The sequence below is a fragment of the Bos indicus x Bos taurus genome, chromosome 8, assembly GCF_003369695.1.
Source record: "Bos indicus x Bos taurus breed Angus x Brahman F1 hybrid chromosome 8, Bos_hybrid_MaternalHap_v2.0, whole genome shotgun sequence".
NCBI lineage: Eukaryota > Metazoa > Chordata > Mammalia > Artiodactyla > Bovidae > Bos > Bos indicus x Bos taurus.
The window spans coordinates 63,337,910-63,354,326 of record NC_040083.1 but is presented as its reverse complement, the minus strand read 5'-3'; the positions used below and the strand labels follow the sequence as shown (position 1 = coordinate 63,354,326).

General features: G+C 47.5%; 1 protein-coding gene across 2 annotated transcripts in view; it reads left to right on the top strand.

Annotated features, from left to right (window-relative positions):
• GABBR2 (gamma-aminobutyric acid type B receptor subunit 2) overlaps positions 1-16,417 on the top strand; it is a 369,523-nt gene that overhangs the window by 117,153 nt on the left and 235,953 nt on the right. For both annotated transcript variants that reach the window (XM_027549741.1, XM_027549742.1), the window contains exon 2: positions 147-284. In XM_027549741.1, the coding sequence (XP_027405542.1) occupies positions 147-284 (138 nt within the window). The remainder of the gene's footprint in view (positions 1-146; positions 285-16,417) is intronic.

Here is a 16,417-nt window from a genome sequence, read left to right as displayed (position 1 = left end):
CTGGCTTAAAGCGAGGCCTCACGACGGGAGAACTGACACCCAGGTTTCCCATGAGGGAGCTCTGTTTGTGTGAATGCACCATAGGGCCCTTGTCCCTGGGGAAAGCTGTTTCTAATTTTGGCTTCTCTTTCTGTGTTGCTCCCCAGTGTGATAATGCAAAAGGGTTGAAAGCCTTCTACGATGCAATAAAATACGGGCCGAACCACTTGATGGTGTTTGGAGGAGTCTGTCCGTCTGTTACGTCCATCATCGCAGAGTCCCTCCAAGGCTGGAATCTGGTACAGGTAAGGTCTGGGCCACCTTTGGTTGGGGAGCTGTCTTTGGCCACTAGTCTTTCTCAGGGATGGTTCCTTGCCCAAGATGCTTCCTAAATTGCCAGGTTCAGGCCTCCCCTGCTCTTTTCTGGATGATTGCATGGCCTCCCACTGTCCTCAGCTCCTGGCCTGATTCTCTGTCCTGTCCTGGCCAACACAGTGGGTCTCTAAAGGGTAGCCCTGACACCATCACTGTGTGTTTGAGATATATCAGTGACTCCCTAGCACGACTTTCAGGGCCATCGACATCCAGCTAGTCCTCCTATCCAGTCTCATCTTCTATCCCTGCCACTCACTCCATGTACCCAGCTTTCCTTAAGTACACCCAAGACCTTCAGGCCTCAGAATCCTGCTCTAGCTATTTCCTTAACCAGGTGATCCAGACCTCCCTCCCCCAATGAAATTATTCGGTCTGCTAAGACTGCCTTTCTCCTTGGTTAAGCCTTTCCTGGCACTTCTGGCTGTTACTCACTCTTTACACTGGCAAATGTTATACACTGTCAAATGTTTCACCAGTGGGTATATGGTCTGTTGCAGGTGAAAATCACCAGTGCTAACACTTATTTGGAATGTGAGAGAAAAATATAAAAAATGCGAACCTAGGATGAGTGGTGGCCCAGGCACATGTTTTATTTCTTCGCTTCATCCATCCATCTGCCATCCATTCATCCATGCAACAAATATAATACAACTTACTATGTGCCTGGAATTTGGGTAGACACTGGGGATATAGTGTTGGACAGGACAGGCATGGTTCCTACCCTTTCAGAGCTTTCATTCTAGGAGGGAGGCAGGCAGTAAGCAAATAAACAAGTAGTAATAATACTAAGAGCAATACCTGTATAGTATGTATGTCGGACTTGCAACATATCAGACACCATTCTGAGCTTGTATTTTCATTAACTCATTTACCAACTATAACTGCTGTATGCTGTCGGTACTATTGGTATCCCATTTTATAGATAAGGAGACCGAGCCCAGAGGCTAAATAACTTGCCCAAGGACCCACAACTCATAGGTAATACAGCCAAGATTTAAACTCAGGCAGTTTGACCCTTGAAATAAGATTGGGGTAAGGAAACGGCTAGAATCGAGGTAAACAGGCTGAGGGGATAGACAGTGGCTGTCCCCTTGACAGGAAAGGCCCCTCGGAGGAGCTTGGACCTGAAGGGTGAGAAAGGTTTGGTTGGATGAAGTCAGGATGTAATAGCAAATGCAGACAGCCTGTGAGGGGAACGAACCTGGCTTGTTGGGGGAACAGCAAAGAGGTCATTGGGGCTGGAGTGTGGGAGTGGTGGGTGAGGGGTCAGGGTGGTGAGAATGACAATGAAGGGGTGGGCAGGAGCCAATCCCCAGGGAAGTCTGGTTTCATTCTGTTCATGGTGATTGAAGTCTTCTCTGAGTCCAGCCCTGGGTGTATGGGGTGCTGAGGGTAGAGCCCCAAGCTGGTGGCCCAGAGGGAGGGAAGCAGCAGTGGCAGAGCTGTGACAAGGGAAGGGTGGGGTCCCAAGGGAGAGCCACCCACTCAGCCAGCCCTGGGTTCAGGAGGGCTTCTCAGGGGAGGTGACGTGGAGCTGGCTGCAAGGGAGGAGAGGGCGTTGGACAGCTGGTGACGTGGGGGAGAGCGCTGCTGACAGAGGAAACTGGGCGGGCAAAAGCGGGAGGTGGGAAGGAACGTGGGCTCGGGGAGCAGTGAGTCATTCACTGTGGCCGGAGCAGGCCACGCTGAGTGTGGGCGAATGCAACCATGGTTGAGGCCGGGAAAGCAGCTCAGAGTGCTTTGGTGCAAACCTAGCCACATGATGGGACGCAGCGCGGTTCAAGTGTGCCGAGGGCCCCTGGCTTCCCAGAGGCACCTGTCTGTGGTGCCGCAGACAGCCTTGAGACCTTAGTGGAATCAAAAACCTTCTCTGTCCTTGAGCAGCCTCCCCAGCTCCCAGGAGCACACCGGACTCCTGCTGGTTGCGCCCAGTGCTGCCTCTCTAAACCTCAGCCTTCCAGTGTACAGCAGGGCAGTAGAGGGTGGACCTCACAGGGCTGCTGTGTGGGCTGAACTGTTAAACAGGGATTAGAACCGTGCCTTGGCATGTCCTCAGCAATAAGGGTTTCTTGCTTTATTGTTGTCGACACCCCTGCCCCGCCTTCTGCTGCTCCCAGAGTTGAATACCCACTTGAATACCCCCACTACATAGCATTCCTTGTCTTTCCTGAAACCCTGTTCCCACCACCTGAAATATCCCATTCTCCCCGTGACCTATATGCCAAGACCAATCCAATCTCAGAGGTCCAGATTAAATGCTGCCTCATCTAGGAAGCCTTTCCTTATTGCACTGTCCAAAGTAGCCGTTCTGGAAATTCTTTTCCTCCTTTCCCCTGTTTATTTCTATCAGAGCATGTACACCGCCCACCCCACCCCAAACCCTCCCCTCCTCTTAGGACTTTGCGGATATGGGGACGTATTTAGTTGGGCTGTGAATTCCTTGAGGACAGAAAACGGACCTGGGTTACTCCTGTTTTTTCTGGTGCCTCTCACTTCACAGACCTTATTAGGTGTCTATTGAGTAATCAGAGGGAGGGAGGCTCCGAGGGATGGAAGGATCTGCAGATGGATGTTTTGCCCCAATATGCGAGACCACGTTCCCTGGAAAATCTCCATCCAGAGAGGAATCTAGGAGCTTCCTGGACTTCTCATAGCCTCACTTGGAACTGTCTGCCCCTCAGAATTCTCTAGGAGCTGCAGGAGCAAGCACAGTGTTGCACACTCCTGGCTTGGCAGCTAGTAGCTCTGCAGCCTTAGTATGCACAAGAGGGCCTCTGGCCTAGAGAGGTTGACAAGACAAGAAATGGGTTATGAGGTGCGGGCTGTGTTATTTATTGCTTCCCTGATGGCTCAGTGGGTAAAGAATCTGCCTGCAATGCAGGAGACAGGAAATGCTGATTCGATCCCTGGGTCAGGAAGATCCTCTAGAGGAAATGACAACCCACTCCAGTATTCTCGCCTAAAAAATCCCATGGACAGAGGAGACTGGTGGGTCCGTAGGGTCTCAAAGAATCGGATAAGACTGAAGCGACTTAGCACTCATATATACAATGCAGAAACAGTATATCTGTGGTAATACAATTTCATGAGTGTGGTAGAATTAGGAAAAATACAGGTTTCTTAGGAGAATGATAATGAAAAAAAGATTGAGGAACGTATATGGTTCTACATCACTTCCATATCACATACAGTGTTCCATTAATAAGTGAATTACACTGTGCAGAGAATAGTCTATCCTGTATCCAGGTGTTTCCTACTAGACTATAAGCTTCTTGGGGGCAGAGGACTCTCATTTTCTTCATCTCCTAGTTACCAGTGCCTATCACAAGGCGTGCCTGGTACCAAGTAGGTCCTCACAGAGTGCTACACTGAACTAAGTGCAGGGAATAAGCTGAGGACTCTGAAACCCTCCATGGCAGTGTTTCTCACAATGTGGACTTGACCACGAAGAGGCCAAGGACTTGGGAGAAAAATGCAGATCCTCAGCCTCCAGCTCAGCAGAATCCCTCTGCATTGTCAACAGGGTGATTCTCGTACTCCATCCCCCCCTGCCCTAGGCATCTGCTACCAGACTCTGGGGCAGATCCAGGGCTCCAGCTGTGCATGGGTGAGGGACACCGAGGGGCTAAGAACTGGGCAGTGCCCAGCAATTTGGCGAGTTCCAGGGACCTGAATCACAGGGTGAGCTCAGAATAGACTTCTCCCAGCCTGAGAAGCCAGGCAAGGAGAAGGTAGGAACAAAGATGTGGGTCCCAATGGAGAGTAGCTCTGGAGGATTTCTGCGCCCCCTACTCTTTGAGAACACAGCCCCACTTGCTGTGGATTGGATTCTGGGGGTCCTCTGCCCCCTCCCCCGCCCCCTGAGGCTGAGTTTGAAAAGACGGTGGGTGAGTGAGTCTGCCATTGCTCAAGGGATTTGATCAATCCCTTAACTTATTCAAAACTGGGCTCTGAAACAGAGTTTCACAAATGGGAAAATGCATGTAATTTGTGTAATTGAAAAGGAGCTCTGACTGCCCTTTAGGGGAACAATGCTTGCTGGACAGAGACAGTCTGGAATGTGCAATCAGTTGCTTCTGTTTCCTGGTGCTACAAAAATAGAGATTTGCGCCACAAAGGGGTGAAAATTCATCCTGGTGCTAAAATCAGTTAAATTTAACTTTTGCCTTTTGCTGGGCTTCTTGATTCATGGTTGCTGCATCAAGAGGCTAATATTGTTTAAGTCGTGATGTGAGTCACTGGGAGCGTCAGCTCCTCCAACTAGAGGGGAGGATCTTCATGGAGTCTAGGGCAGGCAATTCGGGCTCTGTCCCTGTCGTCCTGGTCAGATCCCATTCAGGGTGCGGGCTCAGATCTGGCCTCACCTCAGGGGAAGCCCACCAGGGTATAGCCTTGGGGGCATCTGGGGAGGGTAGAGTTCTGGCTATTGGAGAACTGAGAATGTTCAGACTGGAGAGCCTGCAGGGCGCTGGGGAGGACAGAGGAGTCCTAGCTGCCTGAGCTGCATGGCTCTTTGAGAGCCGTTGCCGGGTTTCTGAGATGTGGGTGGGGAGATGCAGGAGCATGGCTGAAGTGAGAGGGAAGCAGGGCTTCCCTGCAGTCACGCCCTTGCTGCTGGAGGCATCGGGCACAGAGCAGGCTTCCTGGCTGCGAAGTAGTGAGTTCCCTGTTGCCCCGTTGCCCCGCACATTCTGGTCTCATCCAGTCCTACTGTTAGGGAGATTTAATACCCAGAGTAGGCATACACCAGGTTGCTGACTGTCACACTATATGGTGAGCGTCTTTTATGAGGGCCAAAGATGTGCTCGTGTTAGTGCAAATTTCCGGGCTCCACGCTGAGCAGGTCCAGGTTAAGGGATTCATCACATCCTTCAAGGATGGTGGACCCCACTCCTCACCCCCACTGTCGTTTCAGGTGGCACAGATGCAGTTGGTTTCTGGGAACTTGCTAGGCCAGGTGATCTCTAAGTCCTGCTCGTTTCCCAAACCTCAGAATGCTGATGAGTGCTGCTGGCTCACACAAGTTTAATTCACGCAGCCCCGGTTGGAAAGAGGACATGGAGACAGCAGGTGCTGCTGCTGGGGCCAGCATCCCAGGACAAAGCCCTCAGCCCACGGCGTGGCAAGAAGTTCTCCTTCACCTCGCCCCTCTCTTTGTCACCCACCTGCTCCTTCATCCAGTGGCCACTTACAGGCTGTCTCCTCAGTCCGTGGTCCCTCTGCCTGGCAGAGCTTGCTCATTCTTCCAGATGCGGTTTGGCCGCTTCTTCCTCTGTGAAGCTTCCTGTTCCTTCCCCCGTGCTCCCTTACCTGCCTAGTTTTCCCATGGCGTTTGCTGCCTTGTGCCTGCGCCTCCTTCCACCCCCGCCCTCAAGCGGCCAGAGGTCAGGGCCTGGTGTGGTCCTGACTCAGATCCTGAGTGGTCCCTGGAGCTGGATGCCTGACTTCTGCACCTTAGGCTCGTCCCTAATGATGAGGGCAGACTCAGATTCAGACTCAGAGGGACCCGAGGGCTTTCCAGCTGCAGCCCCTTGGTAAAAGGACATGAAGGGACATCTGAAATGATCTCTGGCTTGGCTTTAGCCCACATCTCGCATTTCTGGCCCTGATGCTCTGTAACTGATATGCTTCCTTTGAAAATGTTTTCAGACCTGCTCAGAATCCTTTCCTCGGAGATCTGAAGGTGGCTAGCTTCTGACTCTGCCTTGCACAGTTTTGGAGATGTTCTATAAACCTCCCCCAATGTAGTCTGTCCCCCTGAAAGCATGGAGCCTGGGGATGAGTGGGAGGATTTGGATCTGGGTGGGGAAGATGGAGACAGGGTAGCCTGAACAAGAGATGGAAGCAAAGCCAGCAAAAATGCAAGAGACGTGGCCAGAGAGGGTTCACACTCTGAGACCAGGACAAAATTCTTTCTAGGGAGTGAGATGATAGTGGTCTCAGCTTGCAGACAGAAATAGTCTCGCTGATGAAAATAAAGTCAGGTTCCTGAAGGGATAAAGGGCTGCTTGCTGGAAAATGCAAACACTCTTTCGTCAAGAACCGTATCCCGCAGAGCCTGTCCTTTAAAAGGCAGCTGGAGCAGATTATTAAATTGTAGATGCGTTTCTCCTGGCACTGTCCCAAGCCTCCCCTCAGCGGGTAGCCCACCCTGCCCCCTGGACGGCCCCGACACTCCCTCGAGGACCTTCCTGGGCAGGACCATTTCAGTTTGTGTGATGGGGCGGTCTCCTTGGCAGAGCTCTCATGAGGGAGTGGAGGTGAGGAGGGCATGTGGACGGGAGAACCCTGACTGTGTAAATGTTGGCACATTTAGGACTTGATTTCTGAAAAATCTGAATCATGCTTGGTTTTGACATTAAAAAAACAAATCTGTGAAAACCCTTAAATCAGGCCCTTTGCTATTTACTGAATTCTAGCATAGCTCTAAACTGTTGGTCAATGCCATTTCTGTTATAGGAACAGAAAATTTGTCATCTGACTTGATTTTCTCATGTGATTATCTTATGAAAGCTATTGGTTGCCTGAGAAATCAAGAGGCCGTTTCTTACTTAGCTGTGGTTTGTGGACTTTGGTATGTATTCATAGAAAGGCATCAGGTCTTAGCAATCACTGGGTCTGTTCTCTCCCCTGTATAGACTGGGAGCAGAGGCCCAAAGTGGGTAGGATCTTAACCAAGTGCTCACAGCAAAGCTGGATCCCGTGGCTCACTCTCCAGGGCTTTGTAATTACCCCCTGGTCTTATTTTCTCTTTCTCAGCTTCACTTTTTTCTCTCATGTAAAATGGAAATAGCAAAGTAGCCTCATATGTTCTGTACAGCTGTGAGAATCAATGAAGGTGTTTCCTTTTTTAGCTGAAAGCACCTTTAGAGACTGCAGAACAGTAGCTGCTCTTATGATGTCATGATATGACAATGTCACAGTGAGAGAGACTCCTCCCAGAAGCAGACCTCTGATGATAGCCCCCATTTTGCATCAACAGCAAAGGTTACTTACTCTGGCACTGCAGATCCGAAACAAAGACATAGCGGGCAGGATGGGGGTTCTTCAGCAAGACACTCAAAGTGCACATGACCTCTGCTTCTCAGCCCTCTAGGGTCAAAATCCAACAGGCTGGAATCCTGCCACCGCCCAGCCCACGTGACTGCCATGCCCTTGCCATGGAGTGGGCGATGGGAACTGTGGACCTGATTGAAAACCACTTAGGAGCTGTGGCGTGCTTAGGCATGGCTAGGAACTTTGCTGCTGCTGCACAGCTCTCTAAGAAAGAGAATGGAGGCCAATAATCCAGGGCGGGTTGGAGCCATTTCTTGGCACTGGTCTCCAGAGGGGCCATTTAGCACATTAATAATCTATGAGATGCTTCCACCTTCTGGATTCATTAAAAAAAGAAAGAAAGAAAGGTGGGGGAGGAGAAAGAGAAGAAATATTAAAAGCGTGCACTATGGGCTATGTGGCGGGGGGTGGGGAAACCCTGAGGACTGGAGATTACGGATGGCCCTTCATGTCAGTGACATTGGAGGCCTGGTGCAGTAAAGGAAGGTTCTGAGAGCACGTGGAGGGGCGTTCATGAGGGGATCGAAGGTTTCCAGCTATTGGTTTGCATGCAAATGGATGGGAGGAAGTATGAGCCCTCAGCCAGGATCCTGGCAGAACCCATTGATAGTCTGTGGGGAAAGGAAAGTGCACTGTTTCCGTTCATTCATGCTCATATTTACTTATTCATTCCTTTATTTAACAAGTGCAGTGCCTGCTGTGCACTCTCCCAGACCAGCGCAAATTCCACTGCTCAGTGCTGCTACCCCAGGACAGGTGGGTGTTGGCAGAAGAGCAGTTAGGCCTAGTAGCCAGAACAGAGGCCAGGAATCTAGAAGCTCTGGGTCTTTGTCCCTCCTATGTCTCTCTCTGATAGTAGGCTTGGGCAAATCGGCAAGCTCCTGGAGCCTCACAGAACTCATCTGTGAAATGGGCTAACTAAACCTGCCCTTCTGGGGCCCCTGAGAACATCAGGTAGGACAGGGAAGGCGGAGCAGCTGATGGCCCTTTTCAGACTGCAGCCCCTATAGATTAAGGTTCATGTTACCATTACTGATGCTTTTGGCATCTGAAATACCAGCCAGGCCCCAGGCAAGGGGAAACTCCTTGAAAAACTATGTCTCCATTTGTCTCTAGATTAAAAGGTTTGTGGGTGAAATGAACTATCACAAACCGGGAAGGTGATTCAGAACAGTGAGATTAAAACAGAGACCCTGCAGGAGAGGCCAAACAAGCCCAAGGCATCTGTAAGCAACGTGCACACCCTCTTTCCTGGTTGAGTTTTCAGAGAAGCAGAAGCAAAGAAGGGCACAATGTTATCGAGTGCATAGCGGTCTCCAGTCTATTCCTGCCAACGACCCAACCCATATCTTTCTTGTCCATCTGCTAAAAGATTCAATTCAGGGTTCTGACCCCCATTTTTAATTCAAGACCACGGTATCTAAAGTAATATCAGTTCCCAGCGTGTAACTCCAATGGCCTCATTGTTGATGCGTCTCTCACCGCCTGGAAATATGCTGGGTGTAAATAATTCATTCTAAATAAATAAATTACTCGCACTGCTTACGGTACGGCTGATGCTGCTAGGAAGCAGCACAACTGCACATTATGTTGAGTCGAGTCTGGAATTACAAGTTGAATCTGGAAAGAACTGGAAAGGGAATCAGAAAAGGAAGTCCCTCCAGGAGGACCAGTGTGTAAAACAGGGTGACAGGACAAAGTACACGTGTGCTCGGTCGTGTCCGACTCTGTGACCCCATGGACTGTAGCCCACTAGGTTCCTCTGTCTGGGGGATTCTCAGGCAAAAATGCTGGAGCGGATTGCAATTTCCTTCTCCAATGCATGAAAGTGAAAAGTGAAAGTGAAGTCGCTCAGTCGTGTCCGACTCTTCTCGACCCCATGGACTGCAGCCTACCAGGCTCCTCCGTCCATGGGATTTTCCAGGCAAGAGTACTGGAGTGGGGTGCCATCGCCTTTTCCAGATTCAGGCTGAGGATCCGCTTTTGGACTGTCAGAGTGGAAATGCAGTTGCAGTACTGTTCTCAGCTCCTCTGGACATCCCTGCAGTCAGCATCAGGGACCACAGGGCTCTTGTCCAACTGTGCTGCTCGAGCCTTAGTGTGACAGGCTTACCTGGGAGGCTCTCTCAGCAATGGTGGCCAGGAGCACACAGGGGACCTGTAGTTCCACGCAGGGAACAAAGGAGAGGGCACTGGGTCAACACGAGGACTCCTGGCTGGCCATCCTGGGCCTGCCGTCTTCAGCTGGATGGCTTTATGCAAACCACCTCCCCTTGCTGGAGCCTGAGCATCCTATCTGTGATTGTCTGCCTTCCTCCCAGGACTGTGGTGACACTCGTGTGGGGCAAAGCCTGGGGTGTTTGGTTGCTCTGGGGCAAAAAAAACCGGGTTTGTGTTACAGTGTGGCACTGACGGCCCCTTCCTTGTCCTGTTTGATAAGGTGGGCTTGTGCCCATTTGTATAGATGAGGAAACGGAGGCCCAGAGGGGCTAACATGCTTGGCCAACTCTTAATAATAGCAGTGTTTTTCTTGGGCTTTGGTCACATGGGCTGGGATTCCCATCCAGGCTCTGGAACTTGTTAGCAGGTGGTCATGGACAGAGAACCCTGGTGTGCTGCAGTCCATGGGGTCGTAAAGAGTCAGACACGACCGAGCGACTGAACTGAGCTGTTTGGCAGATTACTTAGCCTTTCCCATGCTCGGCTCCTTGTTCGTGACCTCGGTGGCACTGTGCTGACCTGGCTGGTTGTAAGATGACCTGATATGACCCATGCTCATACTCCTTCAAGGACCAGGGCACCCACATGGCCTCCTGCTCTGCCTCCCAGCTAGGGGCAGGGTCGTGGGGTCTGGGCCGGCTCCCTAAGGCTGGTTGTGTAGCCTCGGTGCATCCCTTTCTGGGCCCCTATCATCGACGGAGAGGGGTGGGCCAGCTGATGGGCCAGATAACCTTGATAGTTGTGTCCCGATTCTCTGTATCTCCTGTGGCTCAGAGCCATCAGCACCTGCCTTCACCCTGGTAGCTTCCCTCCTGGGCCCTGCATGCGATTCCCTCCCCCAGGGGCTCACAGCCTGGGGCCTGGTTATCCTTCCATTTCTAAGCGGCTTACCACTTAGGCGTGGCAGTATGCCCCAGAGCTCTCCAGGCAGAGAACCCTGCCCTACAAGGGGAAGGAAGTGACCCCAGAGAGATGAGACAGCCTGCCTGAGGTCACACCACAAATGGTGACAGAGCTGCGGTGCCAGCATTCTGTTGGGTCCCCCTCTCTTCCCTCCCCGTATTCTGAGGGATAGAACCTGCTCTATGCAGCTCCCAGGCCCTTGCCTATGCTGTGTCCACTGCTCGTGCCCTCTCGATTCCCCTCTGCACCTGGCAGAGTCCTCTGCATTTTCTGATATTTAGTTCAAGTGCCGTCTCCTTGCAGATCTCTGATCTTCCCCAACCTGCTCCAGCTGTAGGAGCTCCTTGCCACCTCTCTTTGCCTTTTCTTCACTTATTTCATCTCTGCCATTTCTTCAGTAGATTGCAGTTCTCTGATGAGGTTTGCATGTTACCCACCACACTGTGAACTCCTTGAGTCCTGGCTGTACCCAAAGGACCTTGTATAGGACCTGGCACTTAGTTAGTACTCAGAAAGCATGAGTGAACACATCTGGGTGGCATGTTACAAAACCAATTTGCAGTACCACTGGCCTACATTTCAATGGCCTTGGCCATGGGGCAGGCCCAGTTCTAAACACTGCATAAATGAGCTCATTTTCTCCACACACCAACCCCACGAGCTGGACACACTCTCCTCGTTTCACAGATGAAGAGACAGAGGCACAGAGAGCTTGAGTGTCTTGCCAAGGGATTGCCGGCATGAAGTAGCTGTGGAGCCTGTGCTGGCCTCCGCTGGTGCCCTGCCTCTCACAGCTTCATCCAGTCCTCAGGGCAACACTGTGGAGAGGGAAGAACGGGTGTCATCCTAGTGAGGCGGAATGAGGAAAATGAGATGCAAAGAGCAAGACTTTCCCTGCTTCCTGCTGCGAGCAGACCTCAGGGTGTGGGAGAGGGGGCTCCCTCCATGTCTCTGGGGTTCCTCCCCAGCCCAACTTGCCTGTCAGCAGATGATGACCCAGGCTGGTGTGAGTCTCTCTGTGTAGACCTGTGTTCTCCTTGTAAATCATTCATGATGTGCATGCACACACACACACTTTTAGACTCATCCAGTAACTTGTTGTATATAAAAAATGAATGGTTCCTTTGAACTCAGAAAATAGATGGACTGGTTGTCATAAAAATCAATAACATGCTAAGTATTTCAAGCATATAGTACTTAGAGTTCTACTCTTGGTGGTTTTGTAATGAATGGCTTGATTTTTTTTTTAAATAGAGCATAGCCTACTTTCGTTTTGAATTATACAGAAGGCTTTTGCCTTGAATCTGTTTACTAAGAAGATTAAATAATTGATTATTTCCCTGATGCCGAGATTGAGCCTTATTCAGTAGGAAGCGCTCAACTTAAGAAAAACAATCTGAGGTCAGGTGATTATTGAGACATTATGTCCAGATGCAGATATAGGCATCATTTTCTCACACTTCCCCCAGCTTCCCACACAGACTGTTAACATGGCTTTGCTTAACCAGAAAACAGCTCCCTTCTTGTCCTGGGTTTCTTCGAAAACCCCAGGTGCCTTGCTAGAGTAATGGGTGCCTAGACCCTCGGCACAGCAAAACAGCCCAGCCCGGCCCTGCACCCACACTAGCAAGAAGGGATCTTTGCTCAGTTCTCAGTTTCAACACCGCTTCTCTGGAAAGCCTTTCTAGACAGATCACAGCCTCCAATAGACACGTCCATGGCACCTGCCGCTCCCAGCCCTGCAGCATCATCGCAGGTTCAATTCCTGGTTCAGTGTTGAGCCTGCCTGAGTGCTGTCAGCTCCCTTCATGAGGGTGAGACCACATCTCCTTTGCAGGCACAGTTGGAATCCCAGAGCCAGCATGTGGCCTGGAATACAGGAGAACCTCCAAGGACTCCTTGTTTTGTTTTTGTTTGGGAGTTCCTTCTTTCTTAATCTCTCACTTTTAGGAAAGTAACATTGTGAATTCATGGATTTTTAAAAATATATTAAATGGACTGTATTCCAATCAGTTGCAGACATTATTTTTTTAATATAGACATTAAAGCCGTTTTCCTGCTCTACTTATATTTCTGACTTTCCTTCTTTCCAGCTTTTTATTTTGAAAAATTTCAAACCCATCAAAAAAGTTAAAAGCGAGTACAGTGAACCTCATGCACCCTTTATGTAGGTTCTCCAGTTGTTTGCATTTTGCCCTATGCGTTTCCCTATCTCTCTCTCTCCCTCTGCCTGACCCTGCCACTACACTCTTATTTTTTGTTAAAGCACTTGACAATACTTTGCAGAGGCAATATTTCATCCCTAAATATGTCAGCATGAATTTCCTAAGAGCAATTATATTCTCTTATTTAACAATAGTATAATTATCACATCTAAAAAACTAACAGTGATACAATAATGCTACCTAATATATGGTCCGTGTTCAAATTTTCCAACTTGTCCCCAAAATGTACCTTTTGCCATTTGTCAAGGTAGGTGGGAAGGGATCAAGGGTCCAGCTGGGAGGATGTGTTAGGTTTGTTATCATGTGCTGAGTCTCTTTAACCTAGAACATTCCTCCTACTTTGGTGGGAATTGGGGTGGGGGATGCTTTTGGGATATTGACCTTCTCGAAAATCCCAAGCTAGTTGTTTTATAAACTGTCCCACAGGACCAGAATCTGAATTTGTTTCTTCACAATTAGATTCAGGTTAAGCAGTTTGGGCAAGGTGAAGCTACATTTTTTATATCAGTGCAGCGTGTCAGGAGGCCCACGTGTGAACTCTTATCAGTGATGCTAAGTTTGATCACTAGGTTAAAGTGGTATCTGCTACATTTGTTGTAACAATACCTTTTCCCCTTAGTAATTTTGATGTAATCTGTGGGGTGAAACTTTGAGACCATGTGAATATCCTGTCCCCCATGATCTTTGGTTTTAGCATCTGTTGATGGTCCTTGCCTGAATATTGTTAATTATATTGGGGTTGCAAAATGGTCATTTTCTAGTTCTATTTTTCCTTCCACATTTAAGCTGATATTCTTATCTACAGAAGAGTGTTCCCTTTTGACCATTTCTCTCCTTCCTCCTGCCCGCTTCTCTCCCTTCCTCCTTTCTCTGCTGTCAGTCTGGGTGCTTACTATTTTACCTGCCTCAGCCGGAGAAGGCAATGGCACCCCACTCCAGTACTCTTGCCTGGAAAATCCCATGGACGGCGGAGCCTGGAAGGCTGCAGTCCATGGGGTTGCTGAGGGTCGGAAACGACTGAGTGACTTAGCAGCAGCAGCAGCAGACTTTGAGTCAACTATTTCTCCCAAGAGCCCTGATTCTTTCTGATGGGGAATCATGCATGCTAGGCATGCTCATTGCCACTGGGGTTCACTGCTTCTAGGTTTTTTCAGTGAACTCAGGTTCAAACTATAATTTTTAATGTTTTAAACAAAAAAATGTTTAATTTGAATCTGACCATCAGAAGATAATCATGCAAATATAGGACATCCTACAATTCACCTGGCCTGGATTCTTCCAAAAAGTTAATGTTGCAGAAAATAAGAACAGTGGCAGAAGGGCAGAGCACTGGTTTAGATGAAAAGAGATTGAAAAAAATATGTAACAATCAAAGGCAAGGCTCATGTGTCGATGGGAACCTGAATGTTTAAAATGTAAAGGGCATATTTGGGAAATTGAAGAAATCTGAATGTGGACTATACATTAGATAATACTGAATTACTGTTCATTTTCATTAGTGTGATAATAATGCTGTAATGATATAGGAGAATGTCATTATGAGGAGATGCATTCTGAACTATTTAGGAGTAAATTGTCAAAATGTCTATAAGTTAACTTCAAATGTATTGAAAACAGAAGTGTATCTCTATGTATATGTGTGTCTGTGTGCATATATATTCATATATATGTATGTATTTATAGAGAAAGAAAGCAGACACGGGAAATAGTGAGTGGTGAAGGACATATGATATTCATTGTACTGTTTCTTCAAATTTTTGTAGGTTTGAATATTCTCACAGTAAAAAGCTATGAATCTCTGTGGGGTTTGGGGTGGGGAGAGACTAGAGCCCTCCTTATTTGGTCAATAAAGATGTGTCCAAAAGTCCCTTTACAGATTTTTCTCCATGTGATTACATTAATAACTTTATATACTTAAAAAAAAATTTGTGTACTCTAAAGTGCCTTTATTTTCAGTTTTCAGGGTTTGATGTTTTCCCTATTGTTAATTAATTTTATTTTTAAAATATAAACAAAATTTTAAATTAAATTTTTAAAAGTTAATTTACATTTAATTAAATTAACTTTCCTGTGATTGATGTTTCCTGTTAGGTGCATTCCAAACTAACCTATCTAGAGTTACTGTTTCTCAGATCCTCTCTTACTAAGCTAAGTGATTGCAAAATACGGTTTAAGGCATTTTAAAATATTTATTTCTCTCCTTCATCTGAATAATTGTACCATTTCAGCTTATCCTGCAATAGTTTCTTGGAGAATTCCAGCTAACACACAATCTTTGTACATATCCAGTTGGATGAGTTCAGTGTCGTTAATTTCAGCTGAATTTGATTACGATTTATTGAATTGCTTCAAAACAGATGTGTGTTTAAATGCCTATTTTTGGTGTTATGTTTTAAATTGAATGTATGACCTCTGGGAAAGCATGTAAAATGTTTACAACTTTTATATGACTCTATAGTCAAGACTATTCGACAAGCAGAGAATTCTTGGCTCCAATCTAACATCCCTCTTATTCCATGCCACCTCGGTAGATAACAATTTTTGTTAGTTTCAAACTTATTCTTCTAGTGTTTCTTGTTGCAAATAAGCACAAATGCATGTGCGTGTGTGTTTATTTTTCTTTCTCCTTATGTAAAATAAGCACAAATGCACGTGCGTGTGTGTTTATTTTTCTTTCTCCTTATGTAAAAGTGAACATACTGTATATATGCTATTTGGCAAGTTGCTTTCTCACTTAATTTTCCTGGAGCTTACTGTTTTATCACTAAAGACATTGCTTATTCTTGTTACAGCTGCAGAGCACTTCTTTGTGTGAATATACTATAATTTGTGGGCTTCTCCGGTAGCTCAGCGGTAAAGAGTCAGCCTACAGTGCAGGAGCCACAGGAGACTTGGATTCAACCCCTGGGTCAGGAAGATCCCCTGGAGGAGGGCATAGCAACCCACTCTAGTATTCTTGCCTGGAGAATCCCATGGACAGAGAAGCCTGATGGGCTACAGTCCATAGTGCTGCACAAAGTTGGACACTACTGAAGCGACTTAGCACGCATGCACTGTAATTTGTATAGCAGGTCCCCTATTGATGGACGTTTAGGTTATTGCCAACCTGTTGGAATAACCTTGGTCACATGTCGTATTTGTGTGAGTGTAAGCTGGGGATGAATTCCTAGAAGTGGAATTTCTAGGTCAAAATGAAAGTGCATCTCTAATTTTTCTAGAAAATACAGCTTTATTGAATGAATGAGAATACTAATAAATGAACTTGATTAAGAAGAGCAGAAAGTAAAAGCCTGGTATCTAAATGGAGACATAAAGCAATTAGACTAAATAATTCTCTTTGTGAAAGAGGCTGGCTTAAAACCCTTCTGGCGACGTCTCTAGTCCAGTGATTTTTATTTTCTCGCCTGAAGAGAGAATTTAGCCTTGGTTTGTAAATTAAGCATAGAATTACAAAATCATGAAATTTTAGAGCTGAACTAAAAATCCACCTGGTGCAGTCTCCTTATTTTAGCAGTAAGGAACCTCAGGCCCAGAAATATAAGAGAACAGAAAGATAGAGAAGACACAAATTTAGTTCGATTCCATCCAATTCAATGAACAGTAGGTGAAATATCTGCTTTGTAATAAGGCAAATTGTCAAATGTGAAACTGTACTACTG